This window comes from Phaenicophaeus curvirostris, unplaced genomic scaffold, assembly GCF_032191515.1.
Source record: "Phaenicophaeus curvirostris isolate KB17595 unplaced genomic scaffold, BPBGC_Pcur_1.0 scaffold_75, whole genome shotgun sequence".
Taxonomy (NCBI): Eukaryota; Metazoa; Chordata; class Aves; order Cuculiformes; family Cuculidae; genus Phaenicophaeus; species Phaenicophaeus curvirostris.
In genome coordinates, this window is record NW_027206697.1 from 1 (window position 1) to 24,131 (window position 24,131).

The window sequence follows — 24,131 nt, forward strand, 5'->3', positions numbered from 1 at the left end:
GGTCGCTGTGGGGTTTGAGGGGTCCCTATGGGGTTTGAGGGGTCACTATGGGGTTTAGGGGGAGTTTAAGGGGGTCTCTGTGGGGTTTGAGGGGTCTCTGTGGGGTTTAGGGGGAGTTTAAGGGGGTCGCTGTGGGGTTTGAGGGGTCACTATGGGGTTTGGGGGGTCACTATGGGGTTTAGGGGGAGTTTAAGGGGGTCGCTTGTGGGGTTTGGGGGTCGCTTTTGGGGTTTGGGGGGTCTCTGTGGGGTTTAGGGGGTCACTGTGGGGTTTAGGGGGAGTTTAAGGGGGTCGCTGTGTGGTTGAGGGGGAGTTTAAGGGGGTCACTATGGGGTTTAGGGGGAGTTTAAGGGGGTCACTATGGGGTTTGGGGGGACTTTAAAGGGGTCCCTATGGGGTTTGAGGGGTCTCTGTGGGGTTTGGGGGGTCTCTGTGGGGTTTAGGGGGAGTTTAAGGGGGTCCCTGTGGGGTTTAGGGGGTCTCTGTGGGGTTTAGGGGGGCTTTGAGGGGGTCGCTGTGGGGTTTGAGGGGTCCCTATGGGGTTTGAGGGTTGCTGTGGGGTTTGAGGGGTCCCTGTGGGGTTTGGGGGGGTCTCTGTGGGGTTTAGGGGGAGTTTAAGGGGGTCGCTATGGGGTTTAGGGGGGCTTTGAGGGGGTCGCTGTGGGGTTTGAGGGGGTCTCTGTGGGGTTTGAGGGGTCGCTGTGGGGTTTGAGGGGTCACTATGGGGTTTGGGGGGAGTTTAAGGGGGTCACTGTGGGGTTTGGGGGTCGCTTTTGGGGTTCACAGGGGTCTCTATGGGGTTTAGGGGGAGTTTAAGGGGGTCTCTGTGGGGTTTGGGGGTCGCTTTTGGGGTTTGGGGGGTCTCTGTGGGGTTTAGGGGGTCACTATGGGGTTTAGTGGGAGTTTAAGGGGGTCACTGTGGGGTTTAGGGGGGCTTTAAGGGGGTCATTATGGGGTTTGGGGGGTCACTATGGGGTTTGGGGGGTGTTTAAGGGGGTTACTATGGGGTTTGGGGGTCCCTGTGGGGTTTGGGGGGTCTCTGTGGGGTTTGGGGGGTCACTATGGGGTTGACCGTTGCTTTTGGGGTTCACAGGGGTCACTATGGGGTTCAGGAGGACTTTAAGGGGTTCACTATGGGCTTTGGGGGGACTTTAAGGGGGTCGCTGTGGGGTTTGGGGGTCACTTTAGGGGTTCTGGGGTCACTTTTGGGGTTCAGAGGTCACTTTTGGGGTCCCCCCCTAACCCCCCCCCCCGTTCCCCCCCAGGTACCCCGTTATCGTGGAGGGGTTCTCGCTGCGGGGGGGCTCGGGGGGGGCTGGGAAGTGGGAGGGGGGGGCAGGGGGTGCAGCGGCGCCTCCTCTTCCGACGGCCCCTGGAGCTCTCGGTGCTGAGCGAGAGGAGGGTCCTGAGGCCCTATGGGATGGCGGGTGAGTCTGCCCTATAGCGACCTATAGATCCCCCTATAGACCCCCCCGGACCCCCCTATAGTAACCTATAGACCCCCCTATAGTGACCCCCAGACCCCCCTATAGTGACCCCCAGACCCCCCATAGACCCCATAGAACATTGAATCCTGAGGCCCTATGGGATGGGGGGTGCCTCTGCCCCATAGCGACCTATAGATCCCCCTATAGACCCCCCCGGACCCCCCATAACCCCCTATAGTGACCCCCAGACCCCCCTATAGTGACCCCCAGACCCCCATATAGTGACCCCCAGACCCCCCATAGACCCCATAGAACATTGAGTCCTGAGGCCCTATGGGATGGCGGGTGAGTCTGCCCTATAGCGACCTATAGATCCCCCTATAGACCCCCCCGGATCCCCCATAATCCCCTATAGTAACCTATAGACCCCCCTATAGTGACCCCCAGACCCCCCTATAGTGACCCCCAGACCCCCCATAGACCCCATAGAGCATTGAGTCCTGAGGCCCTATGGGATGGGGGGTGCCTCTGCCCCATAGCGACCTATAGATCCCCCTATAGACCCCCCCGGACCCCCCATAACCCCCTATAGTAACCCAGAGACCCCCCTATAGTGACCCCCAGACCCCCCTATAGTGACCCCCAGACCCCCCATAGACCCCATAGAACATTGAGTCCTGAGGCCCTATGGGGTGGGGGGTGCCTCTGCCCCATAGCGACCTATAGATCCCCCTATAGACCCCCCCGGACCCCCCGTAACCCCCTATAGTAACCTATAGACCCCCCTATAGTGACCCCCAGACTCCCCTATAGTGACCCCCTAGACCCCATAGAACATTGAGTCCTGAGGCCCTATGGGATGGGGGGTGCCTCTGCCCCATAGCGACCTATAGATCCCCCTATAGACCCCCCCGGACCCCCCATAACCCCCTATAGTAACCTATAGGGCCTTCTATAGTGACCCCCAGACCCCCCTATAGTGACCCCCAGACCCCCCATAGACCCATAGAACATTGAGTCCTGAGGCCCTGTGGGATGGGGGGTGCCTCTGCCCCATAGCGACCTATAGATCCCCCTATAGACCCCCCCGGACCCCCCATAACCCCCTATAGTAACCCAGAGACCCCCCTATAGTGACCCCCAGACCCCCCATAGACCCCATAGAGCATTGAGTCCTGGGGCCCTATGGGATGGGGGGTGCCTCTGCCCCATAGCGACCTATAGATCCCCCTATAGACCCCCCCGGACCCCCCATAACCCCCTATAGTGACCTATAGACCCCCCTATAGTGACCCCCAGACCCCCCTATAGTGACCCCCTAGACCCCATAGAACATTGAATGCTCAGGCCCTATGGGATGGGGGGTGCCTCTGCCCCATAGCGACCTATAGATCCCCCTATAGACCCCCCCAGACCCCCCATAACCCCCTATAGTAACCTATAGACCCCCCTATAGTAACCCAGAGATCCCCCTATAGTGACCCCCAGACCCCCCATAGACCCCATAGAACATTGAATCCTCAGGCCCTATGGGATGGGGGGTGCCTCTGCCCCATAGCGACCTATAGATCCCCCTATAGACCCCTCCGGACCCCCCCGTAACCCTCTATAGTGACCCCTAGACCCCCCATAGACCACATAGCTCCCCATAGACCCCCCATAGACCCCCCATAGCCCCCATAGATGCCCCATAGACCCCCCATAGCTCCCCATAGACCCCTCATAGCACCCCATAGATGCCCCATAGACCCCCCATAGCTCCCCATAGACCCCCCCATAGACCCCATAGAACCCCCATAGACCCCCCCATAGCTCCCCACAGACCCCATAGACCCCCCACAGCCCCCATAGACCCCCCATTGCTCCCCACAGACCCTATAGATGCCCCATAGACCCCGTATAGACCCCATAGACCCCCCATAGACCCCCCATTTCTCCCCATAGACCCCCCATAGCTCCCCACAGACCCCCCATAGACCCGCCATAGCACCCCATAGACCCCATAGACCCCCCCATAGCCCCCCCATAGACCCCCCATAGCTCCCCACAGACCCCATAGATGCCCCATAGACCCCCTATAGACCCCATAGACCCCCCATAGACCCCCCATAGCTCCCCATAGACCCCCCATTGCTCCCCATAGACCCCCTAGATGCTCTATAGACCCCCTATAGACACCATAGACCCCCCATAGACCCCCCATAGCCCCCCCATAGCTCCCCATAGACCCCCCATTGCTCCCCATAGACCCCCTAGATGCTCTATAGACCCCCTATAGACACCATAGACCCCCCATAGACCCCCCATAGCTCCCCATAGACCCCCCATTGCTCCCTACAGACCCCATAAACCCCCCATAGCCCCCCCATAGCCCCCATAGACCCCCCATAGCTCCCCACAGACCCCATAGACCCCCCCTATAGACCCCATAGACCCCCCATTACCCCCCCCATAGACCCCACTGACCCCCCCCCTCCCTGCCCCACACTTAGGGGGCAGCCCGGGCGCCCCGGGCCTCAACCTCCTGATTCGCCGCCACGGCCGCACCCTGAACCTGGGGGCCAAAACCTCGGTGCTCGTGGAACCCGGCGTGAGTTTTGGGGGGACCCCCCCCCGACCCCCCAAAAAAACCCACCCCCCCCACCCCCAGCACCCCCCGATTCCTCTGCCCCACGGCGCCCCCTGCCCCACAGGACGTGTTCCACATGGAGACCCCCGGCGGCGGCGGCTTCGGGGTCCCCGAGGACCGGGGGGACCCCAAAAACGAGGAGAAGCCTGGGATGATCTATGGGGCAGCCCCATAACTGCAGCTCGATCTATGGGGCAGCCCCATAAGTGCAGCTCGATCTATGGGGCAGCCCCATAAGTGCAGCAGGATCTATGGGGCAGCCCCATAAGTGCAGCTGGATCTATGGGGCAGCCCCATAACTGCAGCTCGATCTATGGGGCAGCCCCATAAGTGCAGCTGGATCTATGGGGCAGCCCCATAAGTGCAGCTGGATCTATGGGGCAGCCCCATAACTGCAGCTCGATCTATGGGGCAGCCCCATAAGTGCAGCTGGATCTATGGGGCAGCCCCGTAACTGCAGCTGGATCTATGGGGCAGCCCCATAAGTGCAGCTGGATCTATGGGGCAGCCCCATAAGTGCAGCTCGATCTATGGGGCGGCCCCACAGCCCCACGTGCCCCCCTCGTGCCCCCAATAAAGGAGCCTTCGGGCCGTCCCGCTTGGTCTCAGGCGCTGTGGGGTGATTTGGGGGGCAGCCCCGTGGCGTGGTCCCCAAGATCTCCATGGGGTTGTCCTCAAGATCTCCATGGAGTGGCCCTCACAATCTTCATGGAGTTGTCCTCAAGATCTCCTTGGAGTCATCCCCAAGGTCTCCTTGGAGTGGTCCTCAAGGGTCTCCATGGAGTGGTCCTCAAGACCTCCATGGAGTGGTCCTCAAGATCTCCATGGAGTGGCCCTCACTATCTCCATGGAGTGGTCCTCAAGGGTCTCCATGGAGTGGTCCTCAAGGGTCTCCATGGGGTGGTCCCCAAGATCTCCATGGAGCGGTTCTCAAGATCTCCATGGAGCGGTTCTCAAGATCTCCATGGCATGGTCCCCAAGATCTCCAGGGAGTGGTCCCCGAGGTCTCCTTGGAGTGGTCCTCAAGGGTCTCCATGGAGTGGTCCTCAAGGGTCTCCATGGAGTGGTCTCCAAAGGATCTTGATGGACTAGTCCCCGAGTGCCTCCATGGAGTTGTCCCCATGGAGTCACCCCCCAAATCCTCATGGAACGTTCCCCAAAGACCCCCTTGAAGTGATCCTCAGGTCTCCATGAAGTGGTCCCAGAAGGATTCCCATGGAGTGGCCCTCAGAGAGCCCCAAGGAGCAGGCCCAGGGGGTTCCTCTGGGGGGTCCCCATGGAGGAGTCTCCAAAGGGTTCTCCTGGGGTGGTCCCTAAGGGTCCCTCTGGAGTCGTCCTCTCGGATCTTCAAGGACTGGTCCCTAAAGGCCCCTGTGAAGTGGTCCTCATGGATCTCCGTGGTCCTCATGGATCTCCATGGATCTCTGTGGTCCTCATGGTTCTCCATGGATCTCCATGGATCTCTGTGGTCCTCATGGTTCTCCACGGATCTCCATGGATCTCTGTGGTCCTCATGGTTCTCCATGGTTCTCCATGGATCTCTGTGGTCCTCATGGTTCTCCATGGATCTCCATGGTCCTCCTGGGTCTCCATGGATCTCCATGGTCCTCATGGTTCTCCATGGTTCTCCATGGATCTCTGTGGTCCTCATGGTTCTCCATGGTTCTCCATGGATCTCCGTGGTCCTCATGGTTCTCCATGGATCTCTGTGGTCCTCATGGTTCTCCATGGTTCTCCATGGATCTCTGTGGTCCTCATGGTTCTCCATGGTTCTCCATGGATCTCTGTGGTCCTCATGGTTCTCCATGGATCTCCATGGTCCTCCTGGGTCTCCATGGTCCTCAAGATCCCCCACCGAGTTGTCCCTAGGTCCTGGTCACCTGGATCCCCCGGTGCTGCCCCCTCCCCATCCTTCACGGACCCCTCGCTTCGAGGTCCCTCCTGCCCCCCCCTGCGGCGGGGACCTCCCCAACCTCCTCGTCCCCAACCCCACGTCCCAGCAAGGAGGTGGCACCACCACCTGCTGCCTTCGAGGTCTTTATTTCACTCTTGGTTGATCCAGTCGGGGCCGGGGCAGCCGGAGAGTCACCAACCATCATCCACCTGGGCTCCGGCCACCACCCACCCACCACTGGACCATTGTCCAGTCACCCCTGGACCGTCCAGCTGCCCAACGGCCACCCAGCCGTCACCAAATCACCACCCGATGGTCACCCAACCCTCACCCAATGACCAAGGAACCGTCACCCAACCACAAGCCGAGGATCGATGAACCATCACCTGATGATCAACCAACCACCACCCAACCACAAGCCAAGGATCGATGAACCATCATCCAATCATCATCCAATGATCAATGAACCATCACCCAACCACAACCCAATGATCAATGAACCATCACCTGATGATCATCCAACCATCATCCAATGATCATGCAACCATCATCCAATGACCAACCAACCATCGCTCAACCACAACCCAATGATCAATGAACCATCACCTGATGATCATCCAACCATCATCCAATGACCAACCAACCATCACTCAACCACGACCCAATGACCAATGAACCATCACCTGATGATCATCCAACCATCATCCAATCATCATCCAACCATCATCCAATGACCAACCAACCATCACCCAACCACAACCCAATGATCAATGAACCATCACCTGATGATCTTCTAACCATCATCCAACAATCACTCAACCACAACCCAATGATCTATGAACCATCATCTAATCATCATCCAACCATCATCCAATGACCAACCAACCATCACTCAACCACGACCCAATGATCGATGAACCATCACCTGATGATCATCCAACCATCATCCAATGATCAATGAACCATCACTCAACCACAACCCAATGATCGATGAACCATCACCTGATGATCATCCAACCATCATCCAATCATCATCCAACCATCATCCAACCATCATCCAATGATCATCCAACCATCATCCAATGACCAACCAACCATCACTCAACCACAACCCAATGATCGATGAACCATCACCTGATGATCATCCAACCATCATCCAATCATCATCCAACCATCATCCAATGATCAACCAACCATCACTCAACCACAACCCAACGATCAATGAACCATCAGCTGATGATCTTCTAACCATCATCCAACAATCACTCAACCACAACCCAATGATCGATGAACCATCACCTGATGGTCATCCAATCATCATCCAACCATCATCCAACCATCATCCAATGATCAACCAACCATCACTCAACCATGATCCAATGACCAATGATCCATCACCTGATGATCATCCAACCATCATCCAACCATCATCCAACCATCATCCAACCATCATCCAACCATCATCCAATGACCAACCAACCATCACTCAACCATGACCCAATGATCAATGAACCATCACCTGATGATCATCCAACCATCATCCAATGATCAATGAACCCAACCACAACCCGATGACCCCCCGCCCCCACCGTGGTCCTCAGGGGCCGTGGTGGTGGCTCCTCCCACCCCCCCGGCATCTCCACCACGCCCCACATTGTCCCCTGGGTGTCCCCGCGGTGTCCCCTCGGTGTCCCCGTGGTGGTGGTGGCATCTCAGGAGGACACGGGGCCCAGGTGGAGCTGCAGCGCCACGGGCAGGTGGTCCGAGAGGGTGGCCAGTTGGGTGATGAAGGAGATCTTGGCCTCCTCCTGCGGGGAGAGGGGACGTCACGGGGTGGGGACATCACGGGGTGGGGGGACACACGAGGAGCTCCTGGCGCTCACCGTGGGTGGAGATCCCTGGTGCTGCCGGTGGAGGATGTAGTCCACGCGCCGGCCTTGCCAGGGGATGGTGGCCTCGGGGTCGGGTTCTCCGGTGGAGAGGATGGGACCTGCCAGGAACTGGTGACGGCCGGCCGGCTCCTCCAGGGTCCTGGTGGCCATGGGGACGTGGTGGCATCAGGACACGGTCACCGTGAGGAGGTGGCGACCATGAGGAGGTGGTGACCATGAGGAGATGGTGACCATGAGGAGGTGGTGACCATGAGGTGGTGGTGACCATGAGGAGATGGTGGCATCAGGGACAAGGTGACCACGGGTTTCCCACCCCTGTTGTCCCATGACCCCGTCCCCTCTGTGTCCCCATCTCTGTCACCTCTTCATCTTCTCCGGGGTGGAGACGGGTTCCTCATAGATCTTCAGGTAATTGAGAAGAGATCCTGGGAATGAGATGGAGATGGAGATGGAGATGGGGATGGAGATGGGGATGGGGATGGGGATGGAGATGGAGATGGAGATGGGGATGGGGATGGAGATGGGATGGAGATGGGGATGGGGATGGAGATGGGGATGGGGATGGAGATGGAGATGGAGATGGGGATGGGGATGGGATGAGATGGAGATGGAGATGGAGATGGAGATGGGGATGGAGATGGGGATGGAGATGGAGATGGAGATGATGGAGATGGGGATGGGGATGGAGATGGAGATGGGGATGGAGGTGGAGGTGGAGATGGAGATGGGGATGGAGATGGAGATGGGGATGGGGATGGAGATGGAGATGGGGATGGGGATGGGGATGGGGATGGAGATGGGGATGGAGATGGAGATGGAGATGGAGATGGAGATGGAGATGGGGATGGGGATGGGATGAGATGGAGATGGAGATGGAGATGGGGATGGGGATGGGGATGGAGATGGAGATGGAGATGGGGATGGGGATGGAGATGGAGATGGAGATGGGGATGGAGATGGAGATGGAGATGGAGATGGAGATGGAGATGGAGATGGAGATGGAGATGCGGATGGAGATGGAGATGGAGATGGGGATGGGGATGGAGATGGGGATGGGGATGGAGATGGAGATGGAGATGGAGATGGAGATGGAGATGGAGATGGAGATGCGGATGGAGATGGAGATGGAGATGGGGATGGGGATGGAGATGGGGATGGAGATGGGGATGGGGATGGGGATGGAGATGGAGATGGGGATGGGGATGGAGATGGAGATGGAGATGGGGATGGGGATGGAGATGGAGATGGAGATGGGGATGGGGATGGGGATGGGGATGGGGATGGAGATGGAGATGGAGATGGAGATGGAGATGGGGATGGAGATGGAGATGGAGATGGAGATGCGGATGGAGATGGAGATGGAGATGGGGATGGGGATGGAGATGGAGATGGGGATGGGGATGGGGATGGGGATGGAGATGGAGATGGGGATGGGGATGGAGATGGAGATGGAGATGGGGATGGGGATGGGGATGGGGATGGGGATGGAGATGGAGATGGAGATGGGGATGGGGATGGAGATGGAGATGGAGATGGAGATGGGGATGGAGATGGAGATGGAGATGGAGATGGAGATGCGGATGGAGATGGAGATGGAGATGGGGATGGGGATGGAGATGGAGATGGGGATGGGGATGGGGATGGGGATGGGGATGGAGATGGAGATGGAGATGGGGATGGGGATGGAGATGGAGATGGAGATGGGGATGGGGATGGGATGAGATGGAGATGGAGATGGGGATGGGGATGGGGATGGGGATGGAGATGGGGATGGGGATGGAGATGGAGATGGAGATGGAGATGGGGATGGAGATGGAGATGGAGATGGGGATGGGGATGGAGATGGAGATGGAGATGGGGATGGGGATGGGATGAGATGGAGATGGAGATGGGGATGGGGATGGGGATGGAGATGGAGATGGAGATGGGGATGGAGATGGAGATGGGGATGGGGATGGAGATGGAGATGGAGATGGAGATGGAGATGGAGATGGAGATGGAGATGGAGATGGAGGTGGGGTCCCACCTATGGCCCAGGGCTGGTCCCGCCCAGGTCCCATCCGGCAGGGATCTTGGTAGAGGTTGAAGATCGGGTGCTGCTGGTTGAGCTGCTCGGCTTGGGGGGAAGGAGAAAAGGCTCCATCATCACCAGATCCCATCTCCATCCCATCTCCATCCCCATCTCCATCTCCATCTCCATCTCCATCCCCATCATCTCCATCCCCATCATCTCCATCCCCATCATCTCCATCCCCATCATCTCCATCCCCATCTCCATCTCCATCCCCATCTCCATCCCCATCATCTCCATCCCCATCATCTCCATCCCCATCATCTCCATCCCCATCTCCATCATCTCCATCTCCATCCCCATCATCTCCACCTCCATCTCCACCTCCACCCCCACCCCCAGACCCCCTTTCCCCCTCACCCGGGGAGCAGTTGTCGAAGTTGAGGTCCCCGCAGAAGACGTCGAAGGCCACCGTGTCCCCCGGCTGCTCCTGCTGCTCCCGGAATTCCTGCATCCAGCTGGTTGCCAGCGAGAGCTGCGCGTCTCGCACCAGCGCGTCTCCTGCAGCACCAGGACCACCCACCCCATCAAGAGGACCCCCAAACTCCATCCCAGGACCTCCAACCCCATCCCAGGACCTCCAACCCCATCCCAGGTCCCTCCAGCCCCATCCCAGGTCCCTCCAACCCCATCCGAGGTCCTTCCAGACCCATCCTAGGTTCCTCCAACCCCATCCTAGGTTCCTCCAACCCCATCCGAGGTCCCTCCAGCCCCATCCTAGGTTCCTCCAGCCCCATCCGAGGTCCCTCCAACCCCATCCTAGGTCCCTCCAGCCCCATCCGAGGTCCCTCCAGCCCCATCCGAGGTCCCTCCAACCCCATCCTAGGTCACTCCAACTCCATACTAGGTCCCTCTAACCCCATACTAGGTCCCTCCAACCACAACCTGGGGCCCTCCAACTCCATTCTAGGGCTTCAAAACTCATCCTAGGTCCTTCCAGCCCCATCCTAGGTCCTTCCAGCCCCATCCTAGGTCCCTCCAGCACCACCCTTGGTCCCTCCAGCCCCATCCTAGGTTCCTCCAACCCCATCCTAGGCCCCTCCAACCCCATCCGAGGTCCCTCCAACCCCATCCGAGGTCCCTCCAGCCCCATCCGAGGTCCCTCCAACCCCATCCAAGGTCCCTCCAACCCCATCCCAGGTCCTTCCAGCCCCATCCTAGGTTCCTCCAACCCCATCCTAGGTTCCTCCAACCCCATCCTAGGTCACTCCAACTCCATACTAGGTCCCTCTAACCCCATACTAGGTCCCTCCAACCACAACCTGTGTCCCTCCAACTCCATTCTAGGGCTTCAAAACTCATCCCAGGACCTTCCAGCCCCATCCTAGGTCCTTCCAGCCCCATCCTAGGTCCCTCCAGCACCATCCTTGGTCCCTTCAACCACAACCTGGGTCCCTCCAACTCCATTCTAGGGCTTCAAAACTCATCCTAGGTCCTTCAACCCCATCCTAGGTCACTCCATCTCCATCCTAGGTCACTCCAACTCCATCCTAGGTCCCTCCAACTCCATTCTAGGGCTTCAAAACTCATCCTAGGTCCTTCCAGCCCCATCCTAGGTCCCTCCAGCCCCATCCGAGGTCCCTCCAGCCCCATCCGAGGTCCCTCCAACCCCATCCGAGGTCCCTCCAGCCCCATCCTAGGTCCCTCCAGCACCATCCTTGGTCCCTCCAGCCCCATCCTAGGTCCCTCCAACCCCATCCTAGGTCCCTCCAGCCCCATCCTAGGTCCCTCCAGCCCCATTCTAGGTCCCTCTAACCCCATTCTAGGGCTTCAAAACTCATCCTAGGTCCTTCCAGCCCCATCCCAGGTCCCTCCAGCCCCATCCCAGGTCCCTCCAGCCCCATCCCAGGTCCCTCCAACCCCATCCCAGGTCCCTCCAACCCCATCCTAGGTCCCTCTAACCCCATTCTAGGGCTTCAAAACTCATCCTAGGTCCTTCCAGACCCATCCTAGGTACTTCCAGCACCATCCTAGGTCCCTCCAACTCCAATCTAGGGCTTCAAAACTCATCCCAGGACCTTCCAGCCCCATCCTAGGTCCCTCCAACCCCATTTTTGGTGCCTCCAACCCCATTTCTGGTCCCACCAACCCCATTTTTGGTGCCTCCAGCCCTAATTTTGATCCCTCCAACCCCATCCCAGTCCCTCCAACCCCAGTTTTCTTCCCACCAACCCCATTTTTGGTTCCTCCAACCTCATCCTAGGTCCAACCCCATCTTTGGTCCCTGCAACCCTATTTTTGATCCCTCCAACCCCATTTTCTGGTCCCTCCAACCCCATTTTTGGTGCCTCCAACCCCATTTTCTGGTCCCACCAACACCATTTCTGGTCCCTCCAACCCCATTTTGGTGCCTCCAACCCCATTTTTGATCCCTCCAACCCCATTTTTGGTGCCTCCAACCCCATTTTGTTGCCTCCAACCCCATCTTAGGTGCCTCCAACCCCATCTTAGGTGCCTCCAACCCGATTTTTGATCCCTCCAACCCCATTTTTGGTGCCTCCAACCCCATTTTGGTGCCTCCAAGCCCATTTTTGGCCCCTCCAACCCCATTTTTGTTCCCTCCAACCCCATTTTTGTTCCCTCCAACCCCATTTTTGATCCCTCCAACCCCATTTTTCTTTCCACCAACCCCATTTTTGGCCCCTCCAACCCCATTTTTGATCCCTCCAACCCCATTTTTGGTGCCTCCAACCCTATTTTTTATCCCACCAACCCCATTTTTGTTCCCTCCAACCCCAGTTTTGATCCCTCCAAACCCATTTTTGGTCCCTCCAACCCCATTTTTGGTCCCTCCAACCCCATTTTTGTTCCCACCAACCCCATTTTTGGTGCCACCAACCCCATCCCAGTCCCTCCAACCCCATTTTTCTTTCCACCAAACCCATTTTTGGTGTCTCCAACCCTAATTTTGATCCCTCCAACCCCATTTTTGGTGCCACCAACCCCATCCCAGTCCCTCCACCCCATTTTAATCCCTCCAACCCCATTTTTGGCCCCACCAACCCCATTTTTGACCCCACCAACCCCATTTCTGGTCCCTCCAACCCCATTTTTGGCCCCTCCAACCCCATTTTTGTTCCATCCAACCACATTTTTGATCCCTCAAACCCCATTTTTGATCCCTTCCACCCCATTTTTAGTCCCTCCAACCCCATTTTTGATCCTTCCAACCCCATTTTTGATCCTTCCAACCCCATTTCTTGTCCCACCAATCCCATTTTTGTTCCCACCAACTCCATTTTTGGTGCCTCTAACCCCATCGCAGACCTTCCAACCCCATCCCAATCCTTCCAACCCCATTTTTCTTTCCACCAACCCCATTTTTGGTGCCTCCAACCCTATTTTTGTTCCCACCAACCCCATTTTTGATCCCTCAAACCCCATTTTGTTCCCTCCAACCCCATTTTTGGCCCCTCCACCCCATTTTTGATCCCTCCAACCCCATTTCTGGTCCCACCAACCTCATTTTTCTTCCCACCAACCCCATTTTTGGTCCCACCAACCCTTTTTGGTGCCTCAACCCCATTTTTGATCCCTCCAACCCCATTTTTGGCCCCTCCAACCCCATTTTTGGCCTCTCCGACCCCATTTTTGACCCCTCCGACCCCATTTTTGACCCCTCCAACCCCATTTTTGATCCCTCCAACCCCATTTTTGGTGCCTCCAACCCCATTTTTGGCCCCTCCAACCCCATTTTTGATCCCTCCAACCCCATTTTTGGTCTCTCCAACCCCATCCCAGTCCCTCCAACCCCATTTTTTATCCCTCCAACCCCATTTTTGGTGTCTCCAACCCCATTTTTGATCCCTACAACCCCATTTTTGGTCCCTCCAACCCCATGTTTGATCCCTCCAACCCCATATTTGTTCCCTCCAACCCTATTTTTGATCCCTCCAACCCCATTTTTGGTCCCTCCAATCCCATTTTTGTTCCCACCAACTCCATTTTTGGTCCCTTCCACCCCATTTTTGGTGCCTCCAACCCCATTTTTGATCCCTCCAACCCCATTTTTGATCCCTCCAACCCCATTTTTAGTCCCTCCAACCACATTTTTGGTGCCTCCAACCCCATTTTTGATCCCTTCCACCCCATTTTTAGTCCCTTCCACCCCATTTTTATTCCCTCCAACCCCATTTTTGGCCCCTCCAACCCCATTTTTGACCCCTCCAACCCCATTTTCGGAGCCCTCCCCCCTCATTTTCGGAGCCCTCCCCCCTTACCTGCGGGCGCCTGCAGGTGCGTGCACGCCAGGTACCCCACGATGCGTCCCCGCGCCGTCTCCCCGAGCCGCACCAGCACCGCCAACACCCCCTTGGCCGCCAACGCGTCCTCCCTGGCTCCGTTGGGGAAGGCGCGAAACGCCGCGGCCACCACCGGGTACCGGCTGGCGACCAGCAAGCCGCTCCCGAACACCTTCAACCTCCATCCCCGCAACCCGCGGGCTCCCACGCCGAAAAGAAGGTGCCGGAAGGTCCCGGCCAGCCGGCGGCACACGGCGGCTTCGGCGCCGGCGTCGAACACCTCCTGCAGGCACACGAAGTCGGCGTCGGCTGGAAAACGCTCGGCGAGCGGCACCGGGGCGCGGGGAGCCGCCCTCGGGCTCCCGGGGAGGGCGAGGAGCCCGGCGATGGTGTCGGCGCGCCGCGGCGTCTCGCCGAGGTTGCTGAACTTGGCGAAGCCGCTCGGCAAGAGGCAAACGTTGGCGGAGACGAAGCTGAAGCGGCGTCCGCCGCGGCCGTCCCACGCGGGAGCCGGAGATGCCGAAGGGGAGAGCCGGTAGACGAATTCGCGGCGCGCGGCTTGCGCCGGGAGCCACAGAACCAGCCCCACGGCGGCCAACGGCAACGCCAACGCCAAGAGCAACGCCAGGGCCGCCCCGGCGAGGGCTCGATGGATCCAGGAGCAGCGGCCGAGCCGGAGGCGCTCGAGGGTGGTGGGACGGAGGGCCAGGAGGCGGTTGGTGGCCCAGAAAGCCGGGAAGACGAGGACCGAGGCCGCCGCGTGGAGGGCGGCCGCCGCGCCGGACGCAAAGGGCACCGTGGGCAGAGCCGCGGCCGGAGGGGCCGAGGGGCCTGAGGGACAGAGCGGGGAGAGGCCGCACTGGGAGCTGACCCCCAACTGGGAGCCGGTTCCAAACTGGGAGCCCAGGCCCAGCTGGGAGCCCCCAAACTGGGAGCCAGTTCCAAACTGGGAGCCCATTCCCAGCTGGATCCCGTTGAAACTGGGACCCGAATCCAAACTGGGAGCCCATTCCAAACTGGGAGACCCCAAACTGGGAGCCAGTTCCAAACTGGGAGCCATTCCTAACTGGGAGCCCATTCCCAACTGGACCCAGTTCCAAACTGGGACCCAAATCCAAACTGGGACCCAAATACAAACTGGGACCCAAATAAAAACTGGGAGACCCCAAAACTGGGAACTAATTCCAAACTGGGACCCATTCCTAACTGGGACCCATTCCAAACTGGGACCCATTCCAAACTGGGACCCATTCCAAACCAGGACCCAGTTCCAAACTGGGACCCAAATAAAAACTGGGAGCCCATTCCAAACTGGGAGACCCCAAAACTGGGAACTAATTCCAAACTGGGACCCATTCCAAACTGGACCCCATTCCAAACTGGAGCCCAGTCCAAACTGGAACCTGAATCCAAACTGGGACCCGAATCCAAACTGGGACCCAAATCCAAACTGGAGCCCATTCCCAACTGGAGCCCATTCCAAACTGGGACCTGAATCCAAACTGGGAGCCCATTCCAAACTGGGAGCCCATCCCAAACTGGGACCCATTCCAAACTGGGAGCCAGTTCCAAACTGGGAGCCCATTCCCAGCTGGATCCCGTTCGAAACTCAGACCCAAATCCAAACTGGGACCCAAACCCAAACTGGGACCCAAATCCAAACTGGGAGCCCATTCCTAACTGGGAGCCCATTCCAAACTGGGAGACCCCAAAACTGGGACCCCGTTCCAAACTGGGAGCCCATTCCCAGCTGGATCCTGTTCAAAACTGGGACCCGAATCCAAACTGGACCCGATTCCAAACTGGGAGCCCATTCCCAACTGCAACCTGAATCCAAACTGGGACCCAAATCCAAACTGGATCCCAGTCCCAACTGGATCCCATCCGAAGCTGGGACCAATATCCAAACTAGGAGCCCATTCCAAACTGGGACCCAGTTCCAAACTGGGAGCCCAGTCCAAACTAGAGCGCATTCCGAACTGGGACCCAGTTCCAAACTGGGAGCCCAGTCCAAAGTGGGAGACCCCAAAATTGGGACCCAGTTCCAAACTGGGAGCCAGATCCAAACTGAGAGCCCATTCCCAGCTGGATCCTGTCTGAAACTGGGACCTGAATCCTAACTGGGAGCCCATTCCAAACTGGGCGACCCCAAACTGGGAGCCAGTTCCAAACTGGGACCTGAATCCAAACTGGATCCCATTCCCAACTGGATCCCATCCGAAACTGGGACCAATATCCAAACTGGGACCCATTCCAAATTGGGACCCAGTTCCAAGCTGGGAGCCCATTCCAAACTGGGACCAATTCCTAACTGGGAGACCCCCAAACTGGGAACCAATTCAAAACCGCGAACCAGTTCCAAACTGGGAGGCACCAAACTTGGAGCCAGCTCCGAAGTGGGAGCCCATTCCCAGCTGGATCCCGATCGAAACTCGGACCCAAATCCAAACTGGGAGCCCATTCCTAACTGGGACCCATTCCTAACTGGGACCAGTTCCTAAGCGGGAGACACCAAACTGGGTGCAGTTCCAGACTGGGAGCCCATTCCCAGCTGGATCCTGTTTGAAGCTGGGACCCGAATCCAAACTGGGACCTGAATCCAAACTGGGAGCCCATTCCAAACTGGGATCCAGTTCAAACCTGGGACCTAAATCCAAACTGGGAGCCAGTTCCAAACTGGGAGCCCATTCCCAACTGTATCCCATCCAAAACTGGGACTCAAATCCAAACTGGAAGACCCCAAACTGGGACCCAGTTCCAAACTGGGAGACCCCAACTGGGAGCCAGTTCCAAACTGGGAGCCCATTCCCAGCTGGATCCCGTTCAAACTGGGACCCGAATCCAAACTGGGAGCCCATTCCAAACTGGGAGACCCCAAACTGGGAGCCAGTTCCAAACTGGGACCCATTCCAAACTGGAGCCCATTCCAAACTGGACCCCATTCCAAACTGGGAGCCAAATCCAGACTGGGAGCCCATTCCAAACTGGGACCCATTCCAAACTGGGACACAAATCCAAACTGGGAGCCCATTCCAAACTGGACCCCATTCCAAACTGGGACCCATTCCCAACTGGGACCCCATTCCAAACTGGACCCCGTTCCAAACTGGACCCCGTTCCAAACTGGGACCCAGTTCCAAACTGGGACCCAAATCCAAACTGGGAGCCCATTCCAAACTGGGAGACCCCAAACTGGGAGCCAATTCCAAACCAGGAGCCCATTCCCAAATGGATCCCGATCAAAACTGGGACCTGAATCCAAACTGGGACCTGAATCCAAACTGGGACCCAGTCCAAACTGGAGCCCATTCCAGACTGGGAGCCCATCCCAAACTGGAGCCCATCCCAAACTGGGAGCCCATCCCAAACTGGGACACAAATCCAAACTGGAGCCCATTCCAAACTGGGACCTGAATCCAAACTGGGACCCATTCCAAACTGGGACCTGAATCCAAACTGGGACCTGAATCCAAACTGGGACCCATTCCAAACTGGGACACAAATCCAAACTGGGAGCCCATTCCAAACTGGACCCCATTCCAAACTGGGACCCATTCCAAACTGGGACCCGAATCCAGACTGGAGCCCATTCCCAACTGGGACCCAGTTCCAAACTGGGAGCCCAGTCCAAACTAGAGCACATTCCTAACTGGGAGCCTATTCCAAACTGGGAGCCAGATCCAAACTGAGAGCCCATTCCCAGCTGGATCCTGTCTGAAACTGGGACCTGAATCCAAACTGGGACCCATTCCAAACTGGGACCTGAATCCAAACTGGGACCTGAATCCTAACTGGGACCCATTCCAAACTGGAGCCCATTCCAAACTGGGACCTGAATCCAAACTGGGACCCATTCCAAACTGGGACCCGAATCCAGACTGGGACCCCATTCCAAACTGGACCCCATTCCAAACTGGGAGACTCCAAACTGGGAACCAATTCTAAACTGGGAGCCCATTCCTAACTGGGAGACCTCAAACAGGGAATCCATCCCTAGCTGGGACCCCCATCCCCAACTGGGACCCCCATTCCAAACTGGAACCCCCATCCCCAACTGGGACCCCCATTCCAAACTGGAACCCCTATCCCCAACTGGGACCCCCATTCCCAACTGGACCCCATCCCAAACTGGGCTCCCCTCCCAATCAGGACCCCCATTCCCAACAGGACCCCAGGATCCCACCCTGAAGAGGATCCCAGTTCCAAACTGGGACCCCATCCCAAACTGGGACCCCATTCCCAGCAGGATCCTAGTCCTGATCAGGACCCCCAAGTCTAGGTGGGACCCCAAGTCTAGGTGGGACCCCAAGTCCAGGCGGGACCCCATTCCAAGCAGGATCCCACCCTGAAGAGGATCCCAGTTCCAAACTGGGACCCCATCCCAAACTGGGACCCCATTCCCAAGCAGGATCCTAAGCCTGATCAGGACCCCCAAGTCCAGGTGGGACCCCAAGTCCAGATGGGACCCCATCCCCAACAAGCCCCCATTCCAAGTGGGACCCCATCCCATTCTGACCCCCCATCCCATTCCAGATCCCATCCCAAGCGCCCCCCCCAATCCCGACCCCCATCCCCACCTCCCCTCACCCCAACATCCCCCCCACCCCCCGACCCCCCAAGATTCCCACCGGGACCCCGAGTCGGAGCCACCGCGGCCGAGCTGCCCGTGGGAACCTCCAGCAGCCGGGAGCGTCCCCCGCATCCCGGGATCCAGCGGCATTCCAGGCCCTGGGGGCGGGGGACCCCCCTGTCCCAGCACCCCCAAAGCTGCCCCAGGGCCAGGACCCCAAATCTTCATCCCTGGGACCCCCAAAACCAGGGCACCCCCCTGTCCCTGCACCCCCAAAGCCACCAGGACCCCAAATCCCCATCCCTGGGACCCCCAAAGCCACCCCAGGGCCAGGACCCCAAATCTTCATCCCTGGGACCCCCAAAACCAGAGGACCCCCATGTCCCCAGGGCCAGGACCCCAAATCCCCATCCCTGGGACCCCCAAAGCCACCCCAGGGCCAGGACCCCAAATCTTCATCCCTGGGACCCCCGAAACCAGGGGACCCCCCTGTCCCTGCACCCCTAAAGCCACCAGGACCCCAAATCCCCATCCCTGGGACCCCCAAAACCAGGGCACCCCCATGTCCCAGCACCCCTAAAGCCACCAGGACCCCAAATCCCCATCCCGGGGACCCCCAAAACCAGGGGAACCCCCTGTCCCTGCACCCCCAAAGCCACCAGGACCCCAAATCTTCATCCCTGGGACCCCCAAAGCCAGGGCAACCCCCTGTCCCTGCACCCCCAAAGCCACCAGGACCCCAAATCCCCATTCCTGGGACCCCAAAAACCAGGGCACCCCCATGTCCCAGCACCCCCAAAGCTGCCCCAGGGCCAGGACCCCAAATCTTCATCCCGGGGACCCCCAAAACCAGGGGACCCCCCTGTCCCTGCACCCCTAAAGCCACCAGGACCCCAAATCCCCATCCCCGGGACCCCCAAAACCAGGGCACCCCCCTGTCCCTGCACCCCTAAAGCCACCAGGACCCCAAATCCCCATCCCTGGGACCCCCAAAGCTGCCCCAGGGCCAGGACCCCAAATCTTCATCCCTGGGACCCCCAAAACCAGGGCACCCCCCTGTCCCTGCACCCCAGGACCCCAAATCCCCATCCCTGGGACCCCCAAAACCAGAGGACCCCCATGTCCCCAGGGCCAGGACCCCAAATCCCCATCCCTGGGACCCCCAAAGCTGCCCCAGGGCCAGGACCCCAAATCCCCATCCCTGGGACCCCCAAAACTAGGGGACCCCCACGTCCCAGCACCCCCAAAGCCACCCCAGGGCAGGGACCCCAATATCCCCATCCATGGGACCCCCAAACCCAGGGGGCACCAATGTCCCCAGGACCCCCAAAACCAGGGGACCCCAATGTCCCCAGGACCACAAAGTCACCCCATTCTGGACGCAGTCAGGGGGACCTCAATGTCCCCAGGACCCCCAAAACCAGGGGACCCCAATGTCCCCAGGACCCCCAAAGTCACCCCATTCTGGACACAGCCACGGGGACCCCAATATCCCCAGGACCCCCAAAACCAGGGGACCCCAATGTCCATGGGACCCCCAAAGTCACCCCATGACCAGCACAGTCAGGGGGACCCCAATGTCTCCAGGACCCCCAAAACCAGGGGACCCCAATGTCCCCGGGACCCCCAAAGTCACCCCATGACCAGCACAGTCAGGGGGACCCCAATGTCCCCAGGACCTCCAAATCCAGGGGACCCCAATATCCTCAGGACCCCCAAACCACCCCATTCTGGGCACAATCAGGGGGACCCCAATGTCCCCAAGTGACCCCAATGTCCCCAGGACCCCCAAAACCAGGGGACCCCAATATCCTCAGGACCCCCAAAGTCACCCCATGACCAGCACAGCCGGGGGGACCCCAATGTCCCCAGGACCCCCAAAACCAGGGGACCCCAATGTCCATGGGACCCCCAAAACCACCCCATTCTGGACACAGCCAGGGGGACCCCAATGTCCCCAGGACCCCTAAAACCAGGGGACCCCAATATCCTCAGGACCCCCAAAGTCACCCCATTCTGGGCACAGCCAGGGGGACCCCAATGTCCCCAGGACCCCCAAATTCAGGGGACCCCAATGTCCATGGGACCCCCAAAGCCACCCCATTCTGGACACAGCCAGGGGTACCCCAATGTCCCCAGGACCCCCAAAACCGGGGGACCCCAATGTCCCCAGGACCCCCAAAGTCACCCCATGACTAGCACAGTCAGGGGGACCCCAATGTCTCCAGGACCCCTAAAACCAAGGGACCCCAATATCCTCAGGACCCCCATAGCCACCCCATTCTGGGCACAGCCAGGGGGACCCCAATGTCCCCAAGTGACCCCAATGTCCCCAGGACCCCCAAAACCAGGGGACCCCAATATCCTCAGGACCCCCAAAGCCACCCCATTCTGGACACAGCCAGGGGGACCCCAATATCCCCAGGACCCCCCAAAACCGGAGTACCCCAATATCCTCAGGACCCCCAAATCACCCCATTCTGGACACAGCCAGGGGGACCCCAATATCCCCAGGACCCCCGAAGATGGGGGACCCCAATGTCCATGGGACCCCCAAAGTCACCCCATGACCAGCACAGTCAGGGGGACCCCAATGTTCCCAGGACCCCAATGTCTCGGGGACCCCCAAAACCAGGGGACCCCAAAACGTCCCCAGGACTCCCAGAACCAGGGGACCCCAACATCCCCAAGGGACCCCAATGTCCCCAGGGGACCCCAAGATCCCTGTCCCCCTCACCTGCCCTGGGGGCGCTGGGGGGGGGCCCGGGGCTCCCCGCCATTCCCAGTTTCCCAGTGGGCGAATCCCAGTGAGGCCGGACTGGCCCGACGGGTTTCGGGGTGCCGGGAGCCCCACGGGTGCCCCACGGCGCGGAAGCGGCTCCACGCCCCGTGACTCCTACTGGGGTGACTGGGAACACTGGGGTCACTGGGGGCACCGGGGACACCGGGGAAACTGGGGGCACTGGGGAGACTGGGGAAACTGGGGAAACTGGGGAAACTGGGGTCACTGGGGGCACTGGAGACCTGGGGGTCACTGGGGAAACTGGGGATACTGGGGTCACTGGGGAAACTGGGGAGACTGGGGGCACTGGGATACTGGGGTCACTGGGGAAACTGGGGAGACTGGGGGCACTGGGGGCACTGGAGACCTGGGGGTCACTGGGGAGACTGGGGAGACTGAGGGCACTGGGGAGACTGGGAACACTGGGGATACTGGGGTCACTGGGGGCACTGGAGACCTGGGGGTCACTGGGGAGACTGGGGAGACTGGGGGCACTGGGGAGACTGGGAACACTGGGGATACTGGAGACCTGGGGGTCACTGGGGAGACTGGGGAAACTGGGGAAACTGGGGTCACTGGGGGCACTGGGGAAACTGGGGAGACTGGGAACACTGGGGAAACTGGGGTCACTGGGGAAACTGGGGAAACTGGGGTCACTGGGGAAACTGGGGTCACTGGGGATACTGGGGGCACTGGGGGCACTGGGGAGACTGGGGGCACTGGGGGCACTGGGGAGACTGGGAACACTGGGGAGACTGGGGTCACTGGGGAAACTGGGGAGACTGGGGGCACTGGGGAAACTGGGGTCACTGGGGAAACTGGGGAAACTGGGGTCACTGGGGATACTGGGGGCACTGGGGGCACTGGGGAGACTGGGGGCACTGGGGGCACTGGGGAAACTGGGAACACTGGGGAGACTGGGGTCACTAGGGGCACTGGGGATATTGGTGTCACTGGGGAGACTGGGGAGACTGGGGTCACCAGGGACACTGGGGAAACTGGGATATTGGGGAGACTGGAGGCACTGGGGAGACTGGGAACACTGGGGAAACTGGGGATACTGGGGTCACTAGGGGCACTGGAGACCTGGGGGTCACTGGGGAGACTGGGGAAACTGGGGAAACTGGGGAGACTGGGGATACTGGGGTCACTGGGGGCACTGGAGACCTGGGGGTCACTGGGGAGACTGGGAACACTGGGGAAACTGGGGATACTGGGGAGACTGGGGGCACTGGGATACTGGGGAAACTGGGGTCACTGGGGAAACTGGGGTCACTGGGGGCACTGGAGACCTGGGGGTCACTGGGGAGACTGGGGAGACTGGGGGCACTGGGGAGACTGGGAACACTGGGGAAACTGGGGTCACTGGGGGCACTGGGGAGACTGGGAACACTGGGGAGACTGGGGTCACCGGGGACACCGGGGAAACTGGGGGCACTGGGGAGACTGGGGGCACTGGGGATATTGAGGGCACTTGAGTTACTGGGGACACTGGGAAAACTGGGGTCACTGGGGTACTGGGGGCACTGGGGAGACTGGGGGCACTGGGGAGAATGGGAACACTGAGGAAACTGGGCTCGCTGGGGATACTGGGAACACTGGGGGCACTGGGGAAACTGGGGTCACTGGCGATGCTGGAGACACCGGGGTCACTGGGAACACTGGGGATACTGGGGACACTGGGGACACTGGGGTCACTGGGAATGCTGGGGTCACTGGGGATACTGGAGACACTGGGGTCACTGGGGATACTGGGAACACTGGGAATATAGGGGAGACTGGGGATGTTGGAGCCCCCGGGGGATACTGGGGGTCACTGGGAACACTGGGGACCCTGGGGTCACTGGGGATGCCGGGGTCACTGGGGATACTGGAGACACCGGGGTCACTGGGAACACTGGGGTCACTGGGAACACTGGGGTCACTGGGGGCACTGGGGTTACTGGGGATACTGGGGAACTGGGGACACTGGGGATACTGGGGGTCACTGGGAACACTGGGGACCCTGGGGTCACTGGGAATGCTGGGGTCACTGGGGATACTGGAGACACCGGGGTCACTGGGGATACTGGGGACACTGGGGTCACTGGGAACACTGGGGACACTGGAGACCCTGGGGTCACTGGGGATGCCGGGGTCACTGGGGATACTGGAGACACTGGGGTCACTGGGGACACTGGGGACACTGGGGTCACTGGGAGCACTGGGGGTGCTGCCGTCCCTCACCTGCGCTCCCCGGGGCGCCGGCGTCCGTCGCCAGAGGCACCAAGACCTCCTCGTTCCCCGAGGAGCCGGCGCTTCCACCACCGCCCGTGGTCACCATGGTGGTGGCCGTTGGCTCGGGGCCAGCACCACGTGGGGACACCACCGGCTCGAGGTCACCACCGGCTCAAGGTCACCGGGGGCTGGAGGTCACTGCTGGGTTGGGGTCACCATCAGCTCGTGGTCACCATCAGCTTGGGGTCACTGCTGGCTTGAGGTCACCATCAGCTTGGGGTCACCACAGGCTTGGGGTCACTGCTGGCTTGAGGTCACTGCTGGCTTGGAGTCACCATCGGCTCCTGGTCACCATCAGCTTGGGGTCACTGCTGGGTTGGGGTCACTGCTGGCTTGAGGTCACCATCA

General features: G+C 59.3%; 1 protein-coding gene and 1 long non-coding RNA gene across 2 annotated transcripts; one reads left to right on the plus strand and one right to left on the minus strand.

The window, feature by feature from the left end:
• The first annotated feature begins 1,318 nt into the window (after nt 1-1,318).
• On the plus strand, nt 1,319-4,661 carry LOC138734430 (uncharacterized). Its single transcript, XR_011339571.1, has 3 exons — nt 1,319-1,427; nt 3,920-4,017; nt 4,121-4,661. It is a non-coding gene; the product is annotated as an uncharacterized lncRNA (long non-coding RNA).
• A 3,001-nt stretch (nt 4,662-7,662) lies between these two features.
• On the minus strand, nt 7,663-23,829 carry LOC138734417 (sphingomyelin phosphodiesterase 5-like). Its single transcript, XM_069882029.1, has 8 exons — nt 23,733-23,829; nt 21,462-21,650; nt 14,134-14,985; nt 10,274-10,414; nt 9,869-9,958; nt 8,204-8,267; nt 7,828-7,981; nt 7,663-7,758 (listed from the first exon to the last, which is right to left on the minus strand). The coding sequence occupies exons 1-8, from the start codon at nt 23,827-23,829 to the stop codon at nt 7,663-7,665; spliced, it is 1,683 nt and encodes a 560-aa protein (XP_069738130.1).
• Nucleotides 23,830-24,131: the final 302 nt, after the last annotated feature.

Coding starts and splice junctions, on each gene's coding strand:
- LOC138734417 (XM_069882029.1), bottom strand. CDS start 23,829: ATGGTGACCACGGGCGGTGGTGGAAGCGCCGGCTCCTCGGGGAACGAG. Junction 8,268..9,868: donor GGACCAGCCCTGGGCCATAG/GTGGGACCCCAC, acceptor TCTCATTCCCAG/GATCTCTTCTCAATTACCTG. Junction 7,982..8,203: donor ACCCCGGAGAAGATGAAGAG/GTGACAGAGATG, acceptor CATGGCCACCAG/GACCCTGGAGGAGCCGGCCG.